The sequence below is a fragment of the Dermacentor andersoni genome, chromosome 6 (assembly GCF_023375885.2).
Source record: "Dermacentor andersoni chromosome 6, qqDerAnde1_hic_scaffold, whole genome shotgun sequence".
In the NCBI taxonomy this organism is placed as follows: domain Eukaryota; kingdom Metazoa; phylum Arthropoda; class Arachnida; order Ixodida; family Ixodidae; genus Dermacentor; species Dermacentor andersoni.
The window spans coordinates 179,051,524-179,074,956 of record NC_092819.1 but is presented as its reverse complement, the minus strand read 5'-3'; the positions used below and the strand labels follow the sequence as shown (position 1 = coordinate 179,074,956).

Below are 23,433 nucleotides of genomic sequence, written 5' to 3'. Positions count from 1 at the left end.
TTCTGTGAACGGCATCTATTAGATAACTCAAAGCGGACAAATTCTATATGTCAGTTTACATCTTGCGTGAATTTGTTACGTTGGTTACAAGGGTTCTGCAAAAGATGTAGTTCCATATTACTAAATTTTTTTATATTCATGTGTAATATATCAATTTTGTCCGCTTTAGATGTACTATTAGATGCAATTCACAGAATTGTATTATCATTTTTTGTTGTTGAGTTACAAAGTTGTAAACTTGATAGTTTCGTTTTTTGAAAATTTTTTGAAAAATTAACGACCTAACTAAAGAATTCGAAACCAACAGCCACCAGATTTTAAGTTTTTGTTTTAAATGCAACAAACCTCGTCAAATTTGGTGCAACAGTTGCCGAGAAAAACGAATTCTCCTTTTACATGTATTTAGATAGGAGCACCCGAGCTAAAGCTTCCTCTTAAGAATGGCTGAATCATTAGAAGCAGTTTTTTATTATTATTACTATGATTATACCTACAGTCTACTTGAGGCATTGTTGTAGGTAGGCGTTTAAACTGGAAAAAGCACAAAGCAGAGTCGCAATTTAAATAAAGGAACAAATTAGCAATGCATGGGTAGGCATGAAAATACAGATAAAATGCATAGTGTGAGCAGCGTACAAACAATCAATGCACATAGTTACAAGTCGAGGTGACCTGTATGAAAGTGCTGCCAGAGCACAGCCGCAAACATTTCACAAAGCCCAGAAACAACAGTATCAGGCAGGGCGTTCCACTCTGTAATTGTCTGTAGAGAGGGGGGGTAGTGTGGCTGAAGGTATCAATCACCACCTCCTCACAGGCAATCTGTTTTAAGAATAAACACCTAAAAAAGGTGCATCAAAGTTTCAGAGTGTCCCATGACACAGAGTGTCCCATGACACAGAGTGTCCCATGACACAGAGTGTCCCATGACATAGAGTGCCTTAAACCTGTAACGCTGATATAGTAACAATAAGAATTATTTACAAACATTTTGTACTGCCTCTAATTTATTAATAAGGACTTTAGTGCTCGGGTCCCAAACCAAAGAAGCATATTCTGTGATCGAATGCACAAAAATATAGAATTTGTTTAACGTCAAGAGAAGCTTTCTTAAAATTTATTTTCATAAAGGTTAGGACATGTCCTCCTTTTAATTAAGGTGATGTACTCCACATGTTTGTTCCATTTCAGGTCTGATAAGAAAAAAGAAAACCAGGTATTTTGAATGATCTACTTTTTCGATTAGAACATTTTCTAGGTGGTAGTTGCAAACTATGTTAACTCGCTTTCTGCTAAGTGAATGCGAACACATTTTGTGGTAGTGATTGGGTTCATGTCCTATTTCCAGGACCAATCAAGAATTCCATAAAGGTCAACCTGCAAAAAAGAAGCATCATAATTTTTTATGTCGATCCCTATGAATGATTCAACATCTGCATATAACCTAATGTGAGATATTGTGTTTACACTTACATTATTGATATATATGAGCAACAAGAACAGTCCTAAAACAGACCCTTGTAGGACTCCCAAAGCGACAGCTTCAAAGTTTGATTCCGAGCCCTTTGTGACAACCTTTTGTGGCCGGGAATAACGTCAAGGAATAACTTGATATGCACCCAGCCAAGCATGGAATCAGGAAGGCCAAGGCAACATCTTAGGGAGTCATCATCATACCTTGCTGGTGAAGCAGCGCACTAACACGGACACAGTGAAGACAAACAGGAAAAAACGACACTCGCTGCACTCGCAACAATTTTGTTTCAGAACACATACTTCATATTTATATAGGTACCTGCGCACCCTCAGGCGTCAAAGAAAATCAAGGCAAAATTAAAGGCATTTTTTAAAAATCATTTGCCCGCACATACTCGGGCGTCAAAGATATGGCACCTATCTATCATGGTGTGCAATCCTATCGTAATTTGTTGCAACCCTAACAACCATTTTTATTACACAATTTTTTTTTTCTTTTTAGTGTGCTTCCAGAAAGGCAACCTCACCATGGCTTAGCTGTACAGGTGGCTGACTGATACAACCCTCTCCACTCTTGTGAATATGAAAGGCTTCGATTATTTCCCTGGTTAGCTGATCCTTATGGTGTGATAAAACTGTGGTATCATTGTAAAGCGGCCAGCACCCATGTTGTGAGCAGTGCCCCTTAATGTGGGAATGAATGTTTCCCCCCAGTGACCTTTTGTGCTCCAAAAGTCTCATGTTTACACACCGACCCGTTTGGCCGATGTATACTTTTCCACACGATATGGGCAAACAGTAGACTACAGATGACCTGCACTCGACAAGTCTTTCTATATGCTTGACTGTGCCATTGTGACGACCATTTACTTTTACTTTTGTTGAAACTCTACGATCCAGTCCAGCACATATATTTGCGAGTTTGTTAGGTGCTGAAAAAGCTACTCGTAGACCATATCTGCCACCTACGTTTTTTTAAGTTATGCGCAATTTTGTGTGCATATGGTAGAGACACAATTTTTTTGCTATCAATCTCTTTTCTGTAGGTGGCACTTTAGATTAAAACAAAATCCCAAGGAATTTGGGAAGCATGTTAAAAGAAATGGTAAGGACACGGTAGCTGTTCCGTCATTGGTCGTTGGCAGTAACATGGTACATGACGACATTGCCAAGGCCAAAAATTTTCATCAATACTTCAGCTCTGTCTTCACCTCAGTAGTCAGAACTCGTGGGAAGACACAGGAGCCTCGAAGCGAAATAGGCGAGATGGATAACATTAACTTTTCCGCACGTGGTATTGAGGTGTTGTTGTTGGGATTAAATGCGTCAAAGGTCTGTGGCCCTGACGGCTTGCCAAACAGACTTCACCAGCTCTGTGCAATATCAGTTGCGCCATATTTTTTGAGGCCGAACGGTCTGTGTGTTTTGCCAGCGGACAAGGAAGGTGGCTTTGTTGTCCTCAAGGAAGGTGATTTTAATACGAAAGCCTGCTCTGCGATTGCCTCGGTGTTCGACCAGTGTGGTAATGTATCTCTCAAAAAAATAAAGCTAGAAGCAAAGCATCTTTGTAAGACGGCAGACCTTAGTCAGTTGGTTCGTGAAATTGACAACGCAAAGTCTGGTTGCCTTCAAATTATGTTTAGTGCGAAGACGCACAAACCCGATTACCCATTAAGGGTAATACTTTCAGAAACAGGGTCATGGCAGAAAAAGTTCGCTCTTTTCTTGCAAGATAAGCTCCGAATTCTTAATATTGACGACCCATTTTTGGTTAGAGCTCTGCAGAAATTGTAGATTTCCTGAAAGAAAATTCTGACAAAAGCTTATCACCTTGCTCCTTTGACATAAAGGACTTGTACTACTCCTTGCCTCAAAAGAAAATAATAACTTGTGTAGAAGAGTGCATAGACGAGTATGGCGTGGTTCCATTCCAAAATTCAGCCGGTTTGTCCATTCAGGGCTTTTTAGATATGCTTAGTTGCTACCTTCACTCTACATATGCAGCATGGAATGACGACATATTCATTCAAAAGCAAGGGCTTTGCATCGGTTCATGTTTGGTACCCGTACTAAGTGACGTTTTTCTAGCTCACCATAACAGAAACCTGTCCCGTACCTTGCCGGAGTACAGGGTGGTTAAAGTTGTCACATACGTTGAAGACTATCTCGTTCTTTTTGAACCACACGCACGTTTTACAGTAGGCAAGCTTTACGAAGTTTTTTCCGCAGGCCTTAGCCCACTTACTCTCACGATTGAAGAGCCCACCAATAACGTGCTGAGTTTCCTAGATATTCAGGTCGAGTTCATGGAACGGCACACGTGTTGGGAGTATAAACCTAGAGCTAATAAGCCCCTGTTATCGTATCAGTCAGCTCACTCGAACCTCGTCAAGAGGAGCATTGCCAACTTATGCTTTGGAAATACTCTAAAGAAGTCTTGATACCATAAGGTTTATATGAGTCTTATGGATCAATTGGGAAGGTTATCAGCAGCAGGGTTTCCGGAATCAGTGCAAGTTTCGGTCGTCGAGGGGCTGCTAAAAAGGTGCAGGTCAGATAGTACAATTCGGGACATGGCAAATCAAGGGACGGAACGTAGAAGGAAGGTAACGGTAGTGCCCTACCTGCATAGAACAGCACATAAACTTAAGAAAATGGCTAGCTGGGTGGACACAAAAGTGATCTTTTCCGCACCAGAAAAGCTGGCAAAAATATGTCGATTAACGGACCCGTACCGTAAGCCAGCTGCCGAATGCTCTACGAATAATCGAAAAGCGCCAGTGGGATGCGTAGAAGCTGTTGTATATGAGCTTCCGCTATCCTCTGGGAAAAAATACATTGGACAGACAGGGAGATGTCTTAATGACCAATTACGGGAACATAGCCAAAATGTGAAAAATAAGCAATACGGTCGTCTGTCAACTTACTGTCAGGAATGCGGCTGTGCGCCGGTGTATGGATTCTGCCAGGTTCTTGCGAAGCACAAAGATAATGACATGCGAGAGATTATTGTGGCTTAGGCTATCTGGCGGAATAGTGACACGTGTGTTAGTGCCCCTTCAGTCGACTTGTTAGACAAGGAGACGGATATTTTGGATGGGTAAGATTTGGATAAGGCGGCGCCACTGTGCATGGGTTATATAGGTGTATTTCCTGTAAATCAAGTTGTTGAAGTTAGCGCATTGTGGTGTTGTCTCCCTTCCGTCCTCGTTTGCTGGCGCTAAATATGCTTTCAGTTTACCAACACGCCCAACAAATGGCAATGGTTATTTTTATTAGTTGTGTGACTGACACTGTATGTATTTCTTTATCTTTTTTTCTGTGTACCCTAACCCACCGTAATGCCTATTAAGGCAACATGGGTAATATAGTAAATAAATAAAAAATTATGCCTGCCAAACGCACCCCTGCCCATTTTTATTCCACTGATAATTCAAGTCTCATGATCCAGATCCGCAGTCACTACCAGACCTAAGTAGATGTATTCCCTAACCACTTCCGGTTCCTCGCTACCTATCATAAACTACTGTTCTCTTCTGAAACTGTTAAACATCACTTTAATTTTCTGCAGATTAATTTTTAGACCCACCCTTCTACTTTGCCTGTCCAGGTCAGTGAGCATGCATTGCAATTGGTCCACTGAGTTAATATACAAGGCAATATCATCAGCAAATCGAAAGTTACTAAGGTATTCTCCATTAACTCTTATACCCAATTCTTCCCAATCCAGGTCTCTGAATACCTCCTGTAAACACGCTGTGAATAGCATTCGAGAGATCGTGTCCCCTTCCTGACACTCTTCTTTATTGGGATTTTGTTGCTTTCTTTATGGAGGACTACAGTGGCTGTGGAGCCACTGTAGATACCTTTCAGTATTTTTACATACGGCTCATCTACACCCTGATTCCATAATGCCTCTATGACTGCTGAGGTTTCGACTGAATCAAACGCTTTCTCGTAATCAATGAAGCTATATATAAAGGTTGGTTATATTTCGCACATTTTTCATCACTAGATTGATAGTGTGAATATGGTCTATTGTTGAGTACCCTTTACGGAATCCTGCCTGGTCCTTTGCTTGACAGAAGTCTAAGGTGTTCCTGATTCTATTTGCGATTACCTTAGCAAATAGTTTGTAGGAAACTGACAGTAAGCTGATCGGTCTATAATTTTTCAAGTCTTTGGCGTCCCCTTTCTTATAGATTAGGATTATGTTAGCGTTCTTCCAAGATTCCGGTACGCTCGAAGTCATGAGGCATTGCGTATACAGGGTGGCCAGTTTCTCTAGAACAATCTGCCCACCATCCTTCAACAAATCTGCTGTTACCTGATCCTCCCCAGCTGCCTTCCCCCTTTGCATAGCTCCCAAGGCTTTCTTTACTTCTTCCGGCGTTACTTGTGGGATTTCGAATTCCTCTAGACTATTCTCTCTTCCATTATCCTCATGGGTGCCACTGGTACTGTATAAATCTCTATGGAACTCCTCAGCCACTTGAACTATCTCATCCATATTAGTAATGATATTACCGGCTTTGTCTCTTAACACATGCACCTGATTCTTGCCTATTCCTAGTTTCTTCTTCACTGCTTTTAGGCTTCCTCCGTCCCTGAGAGCATGTTCAATTCTATCCATATTATACTTCCTTATATCAGCTGTCTTATGCTTGTTGATTAACTTGGAAAGTTCCACCAATTCTTTTCTAGCTGTAGGGTTAGAAGCTTTCATACATTGGCGTTCCTTGATTAGATCTTTCGTCTCCTGCGATAGCTTGTTGGTATCCTGCCTAATGAAGTTACCGCCGACTCCTATTGCACACTGCTTAATGATGCCCATATGATTGCGTTCATTGCTTGAATGAATGAATGAATGCTTTATTTAGACAACACAGTGTCTGGGATGTAGGGGCTTGCAACTGCTTGACAAAGGCCCCCCTACCCGTACGTTGCTCAGGGAGTGGAACATCATGAAAATACAGTGGAACAATGTAGAAACAAGAAAAAACAAAATGTATGCGGCAAGCAATCAAGTATACAAAGAAGTAAGATTGTTACACTTTATACATAATATATCATTACTAATGCGCGAGAACATGGAAATATTTAAACAAGCAACTAATAAGTATGTGTGTTACAAAACATTATATAGCAAATAGGAGAAAAAATGTAAGCGAAAAAACGACTTAGGAACTTAGCATAAGATAATTCCTAACATTTTTCTTTACACTATAAGCAGATCTGCATTCCTGAATCATACTAGCGATTTCTGGATTATTATTGAGGAAATTAGGTATTAGGTAGGCGAGTGTCCGAGTACCATATTTGGTTCCAAACATAGGTGTTTTAAGTCTGTTATGCCTAAGGTGATATTGTGAGTTGTCGGATGACAAAAATGTCGACAGGGTATTTGGGTCATGCAGAATTTCCCTATGTGTATACATAGCAAGCCTTAGTTGGAATAGATGATCTATTGTGAGTATGTTTAGCTTGGAAAAGTATGGTGCATTGTGGTCACTACGTTGAAGGTTTTCTATGCAACGAACTGCTCTTTCTTGTAGGATTATTAACCTATCTAAATTTGTCTTAGTAGTTGTACCCCAGATTAGTAGACAATAGAGTATATGTGAATGAACAAGTGCATAGTATAGCTGTAGTTTTAACCATTTCGGCACCAAGGTTCTGGTATTATACAATATAGAAATTGACCTGCACATATTTGCATGTATTTTGTTTACATGTGGTGTCCCGCTTAAGTTTTCTTCAAAGACGACACCTAGAAACTTATAAGTAGAAACCCGTTCGATAGCACAATTTTTAAATATAATACAGGTACTATAGTCATCAGGCTTATTACAGCTTTTAAAAATGATATACTTCATTTTTTGTACATTTAGTTGAAGTTGATTACAATGCAACCAGTTTGATAGATTAGTTAACCATGTATTAGCTGCCTTTTCAAGTTCATGTAAGTGTTTACCTGTAAAAGAAATACTTGTGTTGTCTGCATAGAGAACTATGTCAGTTCGCGGTATGTTCACAAGATCATCTATATAAAGAATAAAGAATAATGGTCCAAGGATAGGGCCTTGCGGTATGCCATATTTTATCGGCTGTAATTGGGAATGGTAACCATTTAGGCTAATAAATTGCACCCTGTTGGATAGATAACTGCGTATCAGATTTAATACCAAACCTCTAACACCGAAGTGTGGGAATTTGCGAAACAAAATGGGATGCTTAATAGAATCGAACGCCTTTTTAAAGTCTAGAAATAAACCAAGAATGTATTGCTTATTATCAATATTATTAACTAATTTTTCTTTAATATCTAAGAGCGTCGTTTCGGTTGATTTCTTTTCACAGAAACCAAATTGCTGCTCGGAAAGCATTTGGTGGTCACCAATGAACTTCATTAATCGTGATTTTAGTGTATATTCTAACACTTTGGAAAATAAAGGTAGCTCAGATATAGGCCGATAGTTATTCAAGTCATTACGAGAGCCACCTTTGTGAATGACTACTACTCTGGCTATCTTCATGCCTTCAGGAAAAGTACCCGTGGTGAAAGCTTGATTGCAGATGTGCTGAAATGGGCCACATAGTAATTCAGCAAATGTTTAATAGGGTCAGCCTTATTGTCATCATATCCAGCGGCAGTATTTTTATTTAACGATTTCAGGTATGCAACTATTTCTAATTCACTACATGGAGTCAAGAAAATAGATTGCACGCAGGAAGAAGAAATGTATTGTTCACAGTCATTTGTTGTATTATTTGCCTGACCTGCTCCACCAGAAGTTAGGAAATGATTATTGAATTTGTCCGCTAGGTCGGCTTCAGTGAACTCAACGCCGTCAATGGTTAATGTCGTAGGAAGGCTAGCCTTTGTTTTCCCTATGAGCAGACGTGCCAAGTTCCAAGCTTTCCTGGGATTACAGCAGACCCCAGCAAGCCTTGCCTGATAATATTGAATACGAGCTCTCTTCAAATCTGAGTTTAATTTGTTGCGAACTTTTTTGTATTCATGTAATAGAGATATGTCTCTTAGTCTAATGAAGTTATGGTATAGTTTATCTTATTCTCTAATTCTCTTGTAAAGATCTCTGTTAATCCAAGGTTTCCTGCATTTGCTGTGCCTTTTGTAGTATTGCAGTGGGAAGGCAGTATCATAACAGTTCTTTACATGTTGTAGGAACAGATCATATGATACGTTTGGGTTTTGGTCACTGTACACATCACTCCAGTCGATACTTTGAACACTAGCATGAACAGTCGACAAGGCATTGCTATTGAAGGAGCGATATGCAACAGGAGCATCATTATCATTTTTTTCTTTCTTTGTCGTAGGGAAAAAACAAAACACTGATAAATGATCGCTCAGATCAGTTGTTAGCAAACCAGTATTGACGTCATTTCTATTATGGTTAGTTATACATAGGTCTAGTAGAGTTTCACTTACAGTTGTTATTCTGGTAGGTAATCCTATTAAGTTTGTGCACGAGAATGACTCAATGATATCTAAAAAGTGTCTACTATGTGGGCTAAATAATAGCAGATCAATATTGAAATCAACAACAAGGACAATACGCAAATTTCTTAAGGACGCATATTCAAAAACCGTAGTTATACATTAAAAAAATTCTTGAGTATCCCCTGATAGGGGGCAATACACTGAGGCAATCAGAGATGCTACACAATGAACAGCAAAGATTCATAATGTGCGCAAATACAACAAAATTCAGGAACCACCTCATATAAAATATTTTCATTGATATAATAGTGACACTCCACCACCCCTGCGATTTGGTCTATACACACGTTCATGTTATGTTTGTATCCTTCGAAAAATACTACATTGAATGCACATGAGTACCAAGTCTCAGTGAAGGCCAAAAAATGAAAAGTATAATCTAATGAATCAAGCAGCACATCAGGTTGTTTATTTCTTAGACTGCGTATGTTTAAGTGGAAAATCGACATTCTGTCCTGCTTCTTAAAAGAGGGGCACTGCACAAGAGATTTAAAAGATTCAGCATCATGATATATGGTCCATGATATATGATATATGATATGATCATGATATATGACTAAGGTCCTCTTCCTGAGTTAAAGCCAAATATCTGTTCTGTAGCTTGATCCGGAATTCCTCCATTTTCCCTCTTACCGCGAACTCATTGATCGGCTTCTTATGTACCAGTTTCTTCCATTCCCTCCTCCTCCTCATCATCATCAGCCTGGTTACGCCCACTGCAGAGCAAAGGCCTTTCCCATACTTCTCCAACTACCCCGGTCATCTACTAATTGTGGCCATGTTATCCCTGCAAACTTCTTAATCTCATCTGCCCACCTAGCTTTCTGCCGCACCATGCTATGCTTCCCTTCCCTTGAAATCCAGTCTGTAACCCTTAATGACCATCGGTTATCTTCCCTCCTCATTACATGTCCTGCCCATATGCCCATTTCTTTTTCTTGATTTCAACTAAGATGTCATTAACTTGCGTTTGTTCCCTCACCCAATCTGCCCTTTTCTTATCCCTTAACGTTACACCCATCATTCTTCTTTCTATAGCCTGTTGCGTCGTCCTCAATTTGAGTAGAACCCTTTTCGTAAGCCTCCAGGTTTCTGCCCCGTAGGTGAGTACTGGTAAGACGCAGCTATTCTACGCTTTTCTCTTGAGGGATAGTGGCAACCTGCTGTTCATGATCTGAGAATGCCTGCCAAAGGCACCCCAGCCCATTCTTATTCTTCTGATTATTTCCGTCTCATGATCGGGATCTGCCGTCACTACCTGCCCTAAGTAGATGTATTCCCTTACCACTTCCAGTGCCTCGCTACCTATTGTAAATTGCTGTTCTCTTCCGAGACTGTTAAACATTACTTTAGTTTTCTGCAAAATAATTTTTGGGCCCACCCTTCCAATTTGCCTGTCCATGTCAGTGAGCATGCATTGCAATTGGTCTCCTGAGGTACTATGCAAGGCAATATCATCAGCAAATCGCAAGTTACTAAGTTATTCTCCATTAACTCTTATCTCCAATTCTTCCAAATCCAGGTCTCTGAATACCTCCTGTAAACACGCTGTGAATAGCAAAAAGGCGAGGCGTGCAGACAGGACACAAGAGAAGAGAAGTAGACAACACGGACGCCGACTATCAACTGAAGGGAGCACTGCGGCGAAAAGAAGAAAGAAGACACAAAACTCATCTGCGCAAGCTCTGGAATGGTATCACCACGTGTCAGTCGGGTACATGTGCCGGTCTACGTGAGAGATAGCTGTTAAGGCACTTAATTTCTGTTCGGTTTATTTCTGTTGGCATGATGTATTTGTTATGCACCTTGTCTGTCAGTATTCAGGGGTGCAAACCTCGTCAGGCCTGATAGATGGCTAGATGATAGATGGATAAGTGTTTGATACTGAAATAAATGATTGATTGATTGATTGATTGATAATGATGTGCAATTAATTTTATCCATATAGACAGCTTCCATTATTTTTAAACTTGTTGCGTGACATCTGGAACACCTGGCAAAGTGACGTATACTTGTGCGCATCTTTTGTTTTTCATCTATGGACCGTACCATGTAAGTCCTTATACTAAATGCCCTGTATTTTAGACTACCACTTTAAAAATGCCTGCAATTGATTGACAGTATGCAGAGATAAATAAATTTTTTGTCATGCTTGTGATAACAGTGGCACAAAAGAGGTGCATATGACCTGCCTCACACATGGCGCTATAGAGGATGTGCCAAGGCGCTGGGTAGAAAGTAATGCCGAAGATAGTTTTCGTCATCTCGTGCACAATCGAAGTGTGATGACTGTTCCCACAATCGAAGTGTGATGACTGTTCCCACCATACAGAAGGAATGTGCAGCGCTTGCCTCCACGTATTGTTAGAACACCCTGTGAGAAGCTCTAGCTGGTACTTGCATTCAGTGCACAAGTAGCCTTGACATACACATACTCACAAATATATCTGCTGAGATAGCCAGCAGCAGCCAAGCCGAATTCGGCAGAGCAAGCAGAGAAACCAAGAAGAAGATGGTTCTCGCTGTGTGAGAATCCTGCTGTTGTAGTAAATGAGTTGAGAGCTAAAAATAATTGCTCAAGTCTTCTTTTAGATGTACACTACGCACATTTTTTCACATGCTGCTTCTTATGCATCATCATAGCATGGCACACATCTTCCTATTTCCTCACCCTGCATGTAGGGCAACTCTGGGGACGGGCGCTGAGGGGGGAGGGTGTCACCGTCAGTCTGCAATGCTGCTACACGTTCGGGGCTCAAGGTCCATGAGGAGAGCGGGTCATGCAGCAGGACCTCCACCACCGTCACCAGCAGCTCCCGGGAGGCCCGCATCACCTCCATGGTGTGCTCGCAGCATCTGGGGCCGTGATGGGCACAATCTCACATTCCACTCTCGCATGTACTCGGGGAACATGACCGTGCATATCACAAGTTGAAACTGGCCGACGATTGGCAGAAACATTGCAAAACATTAGGAGTGCCGCTTTTTGGGAGAGTTGGTAACTCATACTGTGCCTCAGTGAGGCTGACACTTTGGCAACTGAAAGTTGATTGAAAATTTCACATGTTCATATATAGATCCTCATACAGCCATGTGATGCACCCTAATTCAGCCACCTAACTCAGCAGCAAGATAGACAGGGCGCACCCCGTGGCTGTACGATGATGAACGCGTGGAACTTCCAATAAACGTCATTTGCTAAAGAGCATGTGTCTGCCTCACTCTGTCCTTGTCTTCCAAGCTCACCCTAGCACAGTGGGCCACAATGATGGAGTTGGAAAACAGTCAGCAACATATGCATGTAGATACAGGTTGTGCAGATACATGTGTTGGCAATAGACATTTGGTGGCCACCCATGCTCGTACAGCTTTGGTCAGGGACCTGGGCCCAAGAAAGCAGAGAGACCAGTGGCCTAACAGATTGTCAAGTTGAAATCTTGTGCTGCGCTACATAGCAGGTGTAGTGTAGTTTTCTAATTTCTTGTGCTGCAGGCATAGTGACGTGGACACACACAAGACAAAGCACAGCGTTAACTTCCAACAGCACATGTATTTTCAGTTTTGCCCGCCTTAGTTATACCAACTCCAAAAAGTCATGGGACACATGTACATTGTGGGGTAGTAAAACAAAACAACAAAAACAACCATCAGACCCCTTTAAGGCCACACATGGTTATTACAAGGTATTTTGTTTAATGCGTGCGAAGATATGTAAACTTATTGATTATAATATTGAGCGTTTGCTAATGCATGTGTCACCAGAAGGTGCTATATTTCTAGCTTCCATAACCAGGTGCATCATTTGACACTTATTCCGAAATCGATTGTGGATGTTATGGCTCGTAGGCTTAACACAGCTTAGCTTAGCTGGAGAAGTCACGGAAAGTTGTTTACTCAAAACTAAGTGCAATGAACTGTTTACTGCTCACAGAATGACCTCTAAATTGTAATTAAATGCAAATACACGCAAGTCAAAATTACAATTCCTATCATAAAATGGCATATGGTATATTTTATTCAATTATTTCTAATAGCTTTTCTTTGACGCCGTAGTGAAGCTGTCCGCGCAAGATGCGATCCGCAAACACAGAGCCCTATTCTAAAATTCTTCCCTCCTGGGTGCCCCAACCCTAACACCCACAAAGCTCTTTGGAGCCCAAACTGCTGGGGCCCTTGTTCTAAAACTCTCTAATGACAATTTAACAAGTGTAAAGCCCTAGAAAAGAAATCAACATCAATACAAATGTGCAGGATTACAAAAGGAATGAACAAATTTTGTAAACACGAGACAAACACCAATGAGTTGGTCCAAAGACAAAGTGTGAAAAGTAAAAGTTGCTCACAAGACAGCAGCAGCAGCACTGCGAACAGCAGCACTGCTGCATACTGCTACGAGTGGTGCACGCGGCCCTTAACAATATCCTTGTTCACTTGATCAAACATTGGCTAGGGCAGTTTTTAATGTAATGCCACGCATCCCGGTTCTCAAGCTTCAATATACGAGCACAACTTTGGGCCAATCAGGCACTGAGAATGAACACGTGAAACCAGGACGTACCTGCGGAATGTCCCTTCCACACCACAGATGCCCATACCGTCCACAACATCTCTAGTGAGGCGGAAGGGCACGGTCTCGGGTGTGTTAAGCACGCGGCCTTGTTCAAATGCAACACCTGAGAAAAGCAAGCAAACCAGAGCATCAACACTGGGGAATCTTGAAATCTACTTAATGCTGGAACACTTGTGGTGCAATTGATAAAAGGAACCAAAAAACTCATCCTGGCAACTAATGACACCATTGGTGTATGTCAGCTCACAAAGCACTTTTGCTACTTTGGAATCACATTTAGTCGGACAACATGAGGAGCCAATAAACAATGAAACCAAGGAGAACATAGGGAAATTACTTGTACTTACTAATTGAATGAAATAACAAATTAATGGCATTGAAAGGGGATGAAAAAACAACTTGTCGCAGGTGGGGAACGATCCCACGTTTTCGCATGATCTGAAGCAAAGGCACGACAATGACAGTGGACGAAGAGGGAACACACACACAGGGTGCCACTTCCAACAATGTTTAATCAGGAAAAAACACCACTATTTTATACAGGGAGTGCAATCACAGCTTCTCAGTGCGCATTCGCGCTCAGGTAAAGCAGTTCCTTGCATGATAGTGATATTGATGCAACACTTACGCATGTATCACCTGCCTGAATGATCCTTTTGGCCTCAATTATTAATCAAACCCATTTGTCGTGGCTTCTGGCAATCATTGTGCAGGCATAGAAGTCAGGCTTACATTTGCAATTTCTACAATGAATTGCCAGGTGATGCTCCCTCCCAATGTTGACTTCGTTATTATGTTGTCTCAGCCTGTAATTCAGGCACTGCTCTGTTTGGCCCACGTACTTTCTACTACAATCTAAAGGAATCTCGTAAACAACTCCTGCCTGACAATCCACGTATTTGTTATCGTGTTTTGTGACACAGGCCGGTGCCTTGCGAAAAAAAGTTTGGTCTTTCTGCAGAACTTGGAGAGCTTGCACGGGGCAGAAAACATTTACGTTAGCTTGCTTGGCAATCTTTTTCAAGTTATGCGACATGCGGTGTATGTAGGGCATGAAAGCTAATTTTTCTTTTTCGCGAGGTGGCTCCAGATCTAGTTAACGAGTTCGTGACTTCTTCAGGATTGTTTCTGCTACGGAAACTAGAACAGGTTGCGGATAGCCTGCTTCTTCCAGTCGGTCAATCTGCTTAAGAAAACGCGCTGCAGCTTAATGCGGACAGGACTCCTTAAAAACATTCAGCAGGCACATGTTAGCAATGCAGCGTTTAACTAACTTAGAGCAAGAGAAACTAAAAGGTAGCAGAGGTTTACTAGCCAGAGTTTCATACTGCCAACAGATGTGGTTACTTGCTAAAAACAATCTAAGATCTAAAAATCTGATGGAGAAATCTACTGAAAGATTGTGGCTCACTTCCATGGGAGATAGAATCTGCCTGAAGGTTGTCAATGTTTGACAAACGACCAAGTCGGCGTCAATGAAATTTTTATCTCCAAAAATTAGGAAGCCGTCAACGAGTCTAAAAACTTTGAGTACGCCGCTACCCTCGAGACTGCTAGACATGGTTCTGCCAGCACGAGCTAAATATAAGTTGCTCAAGATCGGAGCTAAACACGAACTTACGCAAATGCCGCTCTTTTGCAGGTACAAACGGTTCAAACGCTCCCACCTAATATAGGTGGAAGCCAAGTAACGTTTGAGCATAGCCAAGAATTTGTCTTCCGGAATACCCACTTCATTCTGAAATGACAGGGAGCCATAAATGTCAATGCCTTCCTGGACGCACTGAAGTAATCCTGCTTTTGGCATGCTATGATATAGATCTTTCAGATCCACAGAAAAGGCCTCTAAATCTGTTACTGTCTGCCTTAACAAGTATTCAACTACTTGTGCAGAATCCTTTACCAAGTAAGGGTCATCTACTGCTAGAAGGTCAAAAGTGTGGCAGTTTGGGCGAGTTGGTATGTCATGATTTTTTTAGGCTTGAAGTGCAGCTTAGAAAGAGCAAAAAGGAAGGTGGAAGGGGTAATGTGAGGGAATGGAAAACAGAGCGAGCACTACAAACAGAGTAGCATTCACTCTGTTTTCCGTTTCCTTACATAAACCCTTCCACCTTCCTTTTTACTGTTTCTGAGCTGCGCTACAAGCCTAAAAAGGTACTGTTAGAAGCTTCAGCCTTTCCAACAGAAAAGAACTAAACAGTTCTGCCACGTATGCGCTCCGGCACTATTACTCTTAAAGGGCAGTTATCTTTATGGGTCTTGGCGCTGAAGGAGACCTCGAGAGTGCGCACTTTGCTATTTCTAATGTCCCTAGCTAATTTTGACAGGTTCATTTTTTCGCACAGCTTCATTGCTTCATATTTCAACTTATTGAGCGATACATTATGGTGACAATGAAAAACAGAACTTAAGGCTTCTAACGCCTTCACCTTGTACATCTCTCGTGGAAAGCTGGCAAAGCCGCCTTCTTTGTCTGATGGGAGTATGCAGAAGACGTTCGTCTTCAAATAGGACGCCAGACGATTAATTGTGGGGCAGCCGGGGTCACACTGTTCCCATAGAAGAGCGTCCACACCACTTGAAACGCACTGATCCATCTCACTTACGGGAGCCAAACTGGACACTTTTCGCACCAAGGAAAGCTTTCCGGAGCGGTGGTCGGCGGCTTCATGGCAAACTTCGGCCCTAGAGCGAGACTTTTTTTATGTCTTCCGGTAGCGTGACGTTTCCTTTGGTGAAAATTGTGCTTCCAGGGCCTTGTTTTTTCTTCTTCGGACGAGGATGGCCACATAGGTTAGACAGACCTAAAGGATAATTGAGGCAGGTGATAAATGCGTAAGTGTTGCATCAATATCACTATCTAGAACTGCTTTACCTGAACGCGAATGCGCACTGAGAAACTGTGATTGCGCTCCCTGTATAAAATAGTGGCATTTTTTTCTGATTAAACATTGTTGGAAGTGGCACCCTGTGTGTGCGTGTGTGTTCCTTCTTCGTCCACCATCATTGTCACGCCTTCACTTCAGATCCTCCGCCAGAGGAATTCGGTCGTCTGGTTTCCGAGACGGTTAAAATCCCAGGAGGCCCGCTTCGCTCTATCTTCTCGCATGAAGCTGTGCAGTTGGGCTTCTAGGTGAGTTTGGTAGGGGCGGGCCTGCCTTGACCATTCGGACTTGAGAATTTCGCAAATGCGGTTTCCATGACCGACTGAGGAGTTAAAGCCTCTGAATAGAACTCACATATTCAGGTAGGAGATTACGCCGAATGCAGTAGGAGAGCATGTGTGCTTTGCAAGTCGCGATGGCAATCAAAGAAACTGTGGCGCTTGGGTCAGAAGAGACACATGGTGAAGAGCCCGATCTACAAGAAATATATAATCTTATGATGAATAGTTGGGCATGTTGGTTAAGCATGATCTGAAGTGAAGGCGTGACAATGACGGTGGACGAAGAAGGAACACACACGCACACACAGGGTGCCACTTCCAACAATGTTTAATCAGAAAAAAATGCCACTATTTTATACAGGGAGCGCAATCACAGTTTCTCAGTGCGCATTCGCATTCAGGTAAAGCAGTTCTTTGATAGATAGTGATATTGATGCAACACTTACGCATTTATCACCTGCCTCAATTATCCTTTAGGCCTCCATTATTAATCGAACCCATTTGTCATGGCTTCTGGCAACCACCATGCAGGCGTAGAAGTCTGGCTTACATTTGCAATTTCTACAATGAATTGCCAGCTGACCCTCCCTCCCAATGTTGACTTTGTTATTATGTTGCCTATGCCTGTCATTCAGGCACTGCTCTGTTTGGCCCACATACTAAGTCAATACAAGATGGTCAATACAAGATGAAAGATGAGACAGTAACTCTTCCTTACGAAGAGAATTGTGGTAATAAATCCTATTAAATAAGGTGAGACAAAAGTGATGGGCGATGTAACAGCGTTTCAATTGATGAAACGCTAGAAAGAAGGGAGTAGTAAGTGAAAATGAAATGTGCACTACAATTCTGTACTGCATCAATGTGGCTAGTGAGACATTGAATGAATAGAGGATGCACATTCTAGTTTGGAATGAACAAAAGTTTTATAAAGCAGAAGTTTAAGAGGGGCTATTCAAAAGTTACGGCGCAAGCACCCAAGCAAGCGGTTGGGACTATCCACAACATAATTAACTTGCAAGTGCTCATTAAGGGTTAAAGAGAAATTCTCCTTACATTGCACTTGGTGGCATTTTGTTTTGTTTTCCATGTAACCAACTACTAACCACCAACTACTAAGTAATATTGTTAAGGTCAGAGTGTAGTACAGCAGAACCTGATTGATAAGATCCTGTTTTGTATGATCTTCCAGTGCCAAAAGTGCCGGCATTTGCGACAGAGAATGCAAAAAGTAACCCAATACAGTTACGCTTCTTTTTTACTGGTTACAATAAGTTTCTGGATCTTTTGGCACCAACATTCAGTATATAGTCAAACTGCGATCATATGACACTGTTTTTCAGCTGCTAGATCCTGTGTGAACAAGGAAAGGTGCGAGGCATGCGAGGTCAACACCAGTAGGCACCCGCAATGGCAGCTTGTCACAAGGAAATGCCACTCGGTTTCCTATTCCAGTGGCAGCACATCTCCAAGTGTGGGTCGTTACCATTCACAGCCACTGACGCCAGCCCGATGCTGTTCACCTGTTTGTTTCACAGTGCATGTAGCATATAGGAAAGGTCGATGCCATGTGCCAGAGAGCACATGCAGAAAAGACTGGGCGATCAAAACAACACTAGAAGCACTTTTTATTATCAAGAAAAGAAAATGATTTTGCCAGTGATCTATTTGTCAACCTGTATAATAGAAACCTTTCCTTGATGTGTGGGTGTAGATGCCGTTTTGGTAGCCCTGTTTTTGTGCATGTACAGTTTGTGCCATGTATTCCCTGCTTATTTAGTGGCCCTTGCCAGTTGATAAATAGAGTCTGTGATTGTCCTACGTATCCCCGGTTTTTAATCTTTATTTATATTAATTTATTTATCATATACCCACAACACCTATCGGCATTACAGGGGGCAGTTTACAGGCATAGGAAATTAAAGCAAATAAACATGACATGGACTTTAGAAGCATAACTATTGTGCACTCATTAAGAGGCGTACAGAGAGTGCACCAACAAGAACAGGAACGCAAACAGATTTACTTGCTCAGCACATTTTGTGTAAAAAATTTAAAAAATAGGAAGAAACAACAACAAAGCAAGCACACTAAACACAGCCTAAAGAAGAAAGCTTCACCGTTACAACTTCTGATGTAAAAACTGAGTCTTGTGTTATGACTAGACAAAAAAACAAAGAAGTGCAACAAAGGACGAGTAAATGGCACAGCTGTGAAGCAGTTGAAAATATTTTGCATGCTAGTATGATGTCACAGAACACGGAATGCAGTTAAAGAAGTGAAAAACTATTTCTCAGAAGTGGCCATCACCAAGTCTGAAGGTACCTTATTCCCGTGCTGTGTTCACAGCAACAATAAGCTAGCAGACGTGGTTGTCCTATCCTTGAATTCTCGAATTTTATCATGGTGATCAAGGCGTTTAGAAGTATAATAGGGAAGAAAAATGTACTGCACTCGTTGGATGCCGGTTTGTGAGGCATAAGTACAACACAAAAATTTTAAGCATAGCTCTGCCCTTCGATGTTCGAGAGGATTCCCAGTGTAATAACTAGTTCCAACATGACATGCTGACTTTCTTGCCACTGGTTGACTTACCAAGGAAATACCGGGCAGCCATGCTTTGAATTTTTTCAAGTTTATCTTTATTGAGGGCAAGTGGAGGATCCCATACTATGGACACATACTCCAATATTGGCCAATTGTAAGATTTTTACAAGAGTTCACGAGTGTTCATATTTAAAACAGCGCCAAAAAATACGGACAAGGGAGGACACAGGACGAGCGCTGACTGCCAACAACACCTTTATTGGAGCCTGCGCAAATATATACAATTTGCAACAGGCATAAAGAGAGTGAAAGAAGGGGAGGGGAAGGCGAGCCATCGTCGGTCAACTACTGCTGCGCATGCGTCAATTACATTAAACAATATAAAAGAAACCATAACATGGTGAACACAGGCCAAACTGCTTAACCTCTAAGGAACTTAAGTTCTTTAGCACAAAGTGCAATAGAAGGGGAACTAACACAGGTGGCTCCTAACTGATACATTGAAGATGCCTCAAAGATTTCTCTGGCCATCTGTATTGCTGTACCTTTTCAACACACGTGTGTCGTCAAGGAGTGGAGAACAGCCACACTTGGCACAATGAACAGCCAGATTACTGCCAGTCTTAATCCTGACACAGTGCGCATGCTCACGCAAACGTTCATTGATACAGCGTCCTGTTTGCCCTATGTAAGTGCAGCCGCAAGCGGTGGGAATGGAATACACTACATTGGTACTGCAATGTACCGGCTTGGCGACATGTTGCTTATTGCACGGTCCAGGTGTTCTCCGGCTTTCGTTTATCTTTTTGCACATCCTTCCAAACTTGTTAGGCGCAGTGAACACGACCTTTATACCAGCCCGGCCTGCGGCTTTCTTGATGCGATGAGACACACCATGTACATACGGGATCGCAACAGTCTTGGTTAAGACATCACCCGCTTCGCGCTGTTACTTGGGGGAATGAGCCTCTTGCAATAAAACTTCCGCCAAGGATGACAGCAGTTGTTCAGGATAGCCACTTGTTTTAAGCCACTGGACTTGATTGGAGAGGCTGCTGGACATGGAGTGGTGGCAAGAGCGAACGACCGCATTTCTAAGGGCCCCTAGGGTAATGGAGCACTTCACCACTTTAGAATGGCTGGATGTGTAGGGGAGGTGTTTTTTGGAACGCGGGGCATACATCCAACACGTGTGCCCTTCCTGGAGGTGTAGTGCAAGGTCTAGGAAGCGGATTTGGCCTTCTTCCGGCAATTTTCTTGTGAACGTCAAACCTCGATAGATGCACTTGAATTTTTCAAACACTTGGTCGACCAGGGTAGTGGCTTCATTAGGGTGGGCAGAAAGGATCACCAGAAAATCGTCGACGTAGCGAAACACCTTCTTAACAGGAATTGTGCTGAGTTGCTCCTGGAGGAGACTATCATAGTGCGCCAACAATAGATCACTCATTATGGGCGCAATGCGAGAGCCTATGCATATCCCGTTCTTTTGCACATAGAACTCTTCATCATGCTGGATGACCGTAGATCTTAGGTAAACCTGCAGCAGGTCCAGGAAATTGTGCCAACCGCATTCTGGAACCGGACTTCACCTATCGTTTCTATGCCTTCCGGCACGATAGCGCAGTAGTTGACCGACGATGACTCGCCTTCCCCTCCCCTTCTTTCACGCCTGTTTATGCCTGTTGCAAATTGTATATATTTGCGCAGGCTCCAATAAAGGTGTTGTTGGCAGTCAGCGCTCGTTCTGTCTCCCCCCTTGTCCGTGTTTTTTGGCGCTGTTTTAAATATGAATGATCCGTACCAACTAGCTTGCACCCAAACCCTTCTGAGTCATCATTTATTGTCTGCGTGCAGTGTTCCTTTTTGTGTTTTCTCTGAGCCATCCGTTTGTTCAGCTCTTCTTGTGCACGCCTTCTGCAACGCCCGCCTTTTTACGTTCGCCATCAAACGCTCATTTGTGCCTCCGCAAGTAGCCTTGTTGGTAGGCCCTTTCCTGCCTGCTGAGAGGACCAAGCGCTCAGGTTGTGCCGCCTCTTGAGGTTGGAGACCTGGAGGCAGATTTGGCTCCTGAAGGACCTACTTCTACTGGGGTGTTTAAGGAATTCGTCCCCGAGCAGGCTCGCCCAAGACTTCCGCCGACAACTGAAGGTGGTGTCTCTTCTCACAGAAGCTCTTTGGCGTGCCATTCGTCCCAGAGTCACTGGTAAGCCTCCTGGGCCTCCGCCTGGCCAGCCAGTTGCCAAACTGGGAGAGGTAGTTATTCCGCACCAAGTGGAGAAAGTTTTGAGCTTGGGACCTAAGTTCATTGTTCCACCTAAGGTTGACAAAGTCAAAGTGTTGTCACTAGTTAGAACGACTGCGAGTAGATCCGCTTCCCCCGACTGCGAAAGGGTGATTCTGGAGTGTGTTGATGCACTTTCTTTGGGATCCTCCGGTCCCTGTCGACCGAAGGTATCAAGCATCATCGAATCGCTGCGGAGTAGTGACTTAAAGTTGCTAGTGTCAGATAAAGAAGGCGGCTTTGTTGTATGCCACTCCCTGCAATTTCACCTTTCCGCAGAATGCGCACTCAAAGAAAATTTCAATGTTGCCGATGGGTTCAACCCTTCCAAGACCAAGAAGTTCGTCGTAGGCAGATGTGAGGAAGCCGGTCTAGAAAAGTTGTCTAAGGCGATGAAGCGCTCCAAAGGAATGTGCCTTTCCGCCCTTTTTACTGTTAAAACTCACAAGATGGGCCACCCCTTCAGATTCATTGTTTCGAAAGTGGGTACTTGGCAAAAGTGCCTAGGGTCCTACCTTCTGGAAGGTCTCAGGCAGCTTCCAATAAATGACCCATTTTTAGTACGCAATTCGACAGAGGTAAACCAGTTCCTAAAGGAGTCAAGCATCAAAAGAGCACAGGCATTCTCGGTAGACATCAAGGACCTATATTATTCCCTACCTCAAGATGACCTCTTCGCCGTTGTGCAGGAAGGCATAGAAACGATAGGTGAAGTCCGGTTCGAGAATGCGGTTGGCACCAGTGTCGCCAATTTCCTGGACCTGCTGCAGGTCTACCTAAGATCTACCGTCATCCAGCATAATGAAGAGTTCTATGTGCAAAAAAACGGGATATGCATAGGCTCTTGTGATGAGTGATCTATTGTTGGCGCACTATGATAGTCTCCTCCAGGAGCAACTCAGCACAATTCCTGTTAAGAAGGTGTTTCGCTACGTCGACGATTTTCTGGTGATCCTTTCTGCCCACCCTAATGAAGCCACTACCCTGGTCGACCAAGTGTTTGAAAAATTTAAGTGCGTCTATCGAGGTTTGACGTTCACAAGAGAATTGCCGGAAGAAGGCCAAATCCGCTTCCTAGACCTTGCACTACACCTCCAGGAAGGGCACACATGTTGGATGTATGCCCCGCGTTCCAAAACACCTTCTCCCCTACACATCCAACCATTCTAAAGTGGTGAAGCGCTCCATCACCCTAGGGGCCCTTAGAAATGCGGTGGTTCGCTCTTGCCACCACTCCATGTCCAGCAGCCTCTCCAATCAAGTCCAGCGGCTTAAAACAAGTGGCTATCCTGAACAACTGCTGTCATCCTTGGCGGAAGTTTTATTGCAAGAGGCTCGTTCCCCCAAGAAACAGCGCGAAGCGGGTGATGTCTTAACCAAGACTGTTGCGATCCCGTATATACATGGTGTGTCTCATCGCATCAAGAAAGCCGCAGGCCGGGCTGGTATAAAGGTCGTGTTCACTGCGCCTAACAAGTTTGGAAGGATGTGCAAAAAGATAAACGAAAGCCGGAGAACACCTGGACCGTGCAATAAGCAACATGTCGCCAAGCCGGTACATTGCAGTACCAATGTAGTGTATTCCATTCCCACCGCTTGCGGCTGCACTTACATAGGGCAAACAGGACGCTGTATCAATGAACGTTTGCGTGAGCATGCGCACTGTGTCAGGATTAAGACTGGCAGTAATCTGGCTGTTCATTGTGCCAAGTGTGGCTGTTCTCCACTCCTTGACGACACACGTGTGTTGAAAAGGTACAGCAATACAGATGGCCAGAGAAATCTTTGAGGCATCTTCAATGTATCAGTTAGGAGCCACCTGTGTTAGTTCCCCTTCTATTGCACTTTGTGATAAAGAACTT

General features: G+C 42.9%; 1 protein-coding gene across 1 annotated transcript in view; it reads right to left on the bottom strand.

Moving 5' to 3' along the window:
- tefu (Serine/threonine-protein kinase tefu) overlaps positions 1-23,433 on the bottom strand; it is a 297,846-nt gene that overhangs the window by 518 nt on the left and 273,895 nt on the right. The window contains exons 23-24 of the mRNA XM_050172366.2: positions 13,563-13,677; positions 11,676-11,860 (exon numbers count right to left, since the gene is read on the bottom strand). Of these exons, the coding sequence (XP_050028323.1) occupies positions 11,676-11,860; positions 13,563-13,677 (300 nt within the window). The remainder of the gene's footprint in view (positions 1-11,675; positions 11,861-13,562; positions 13,678-23,433) is intronic.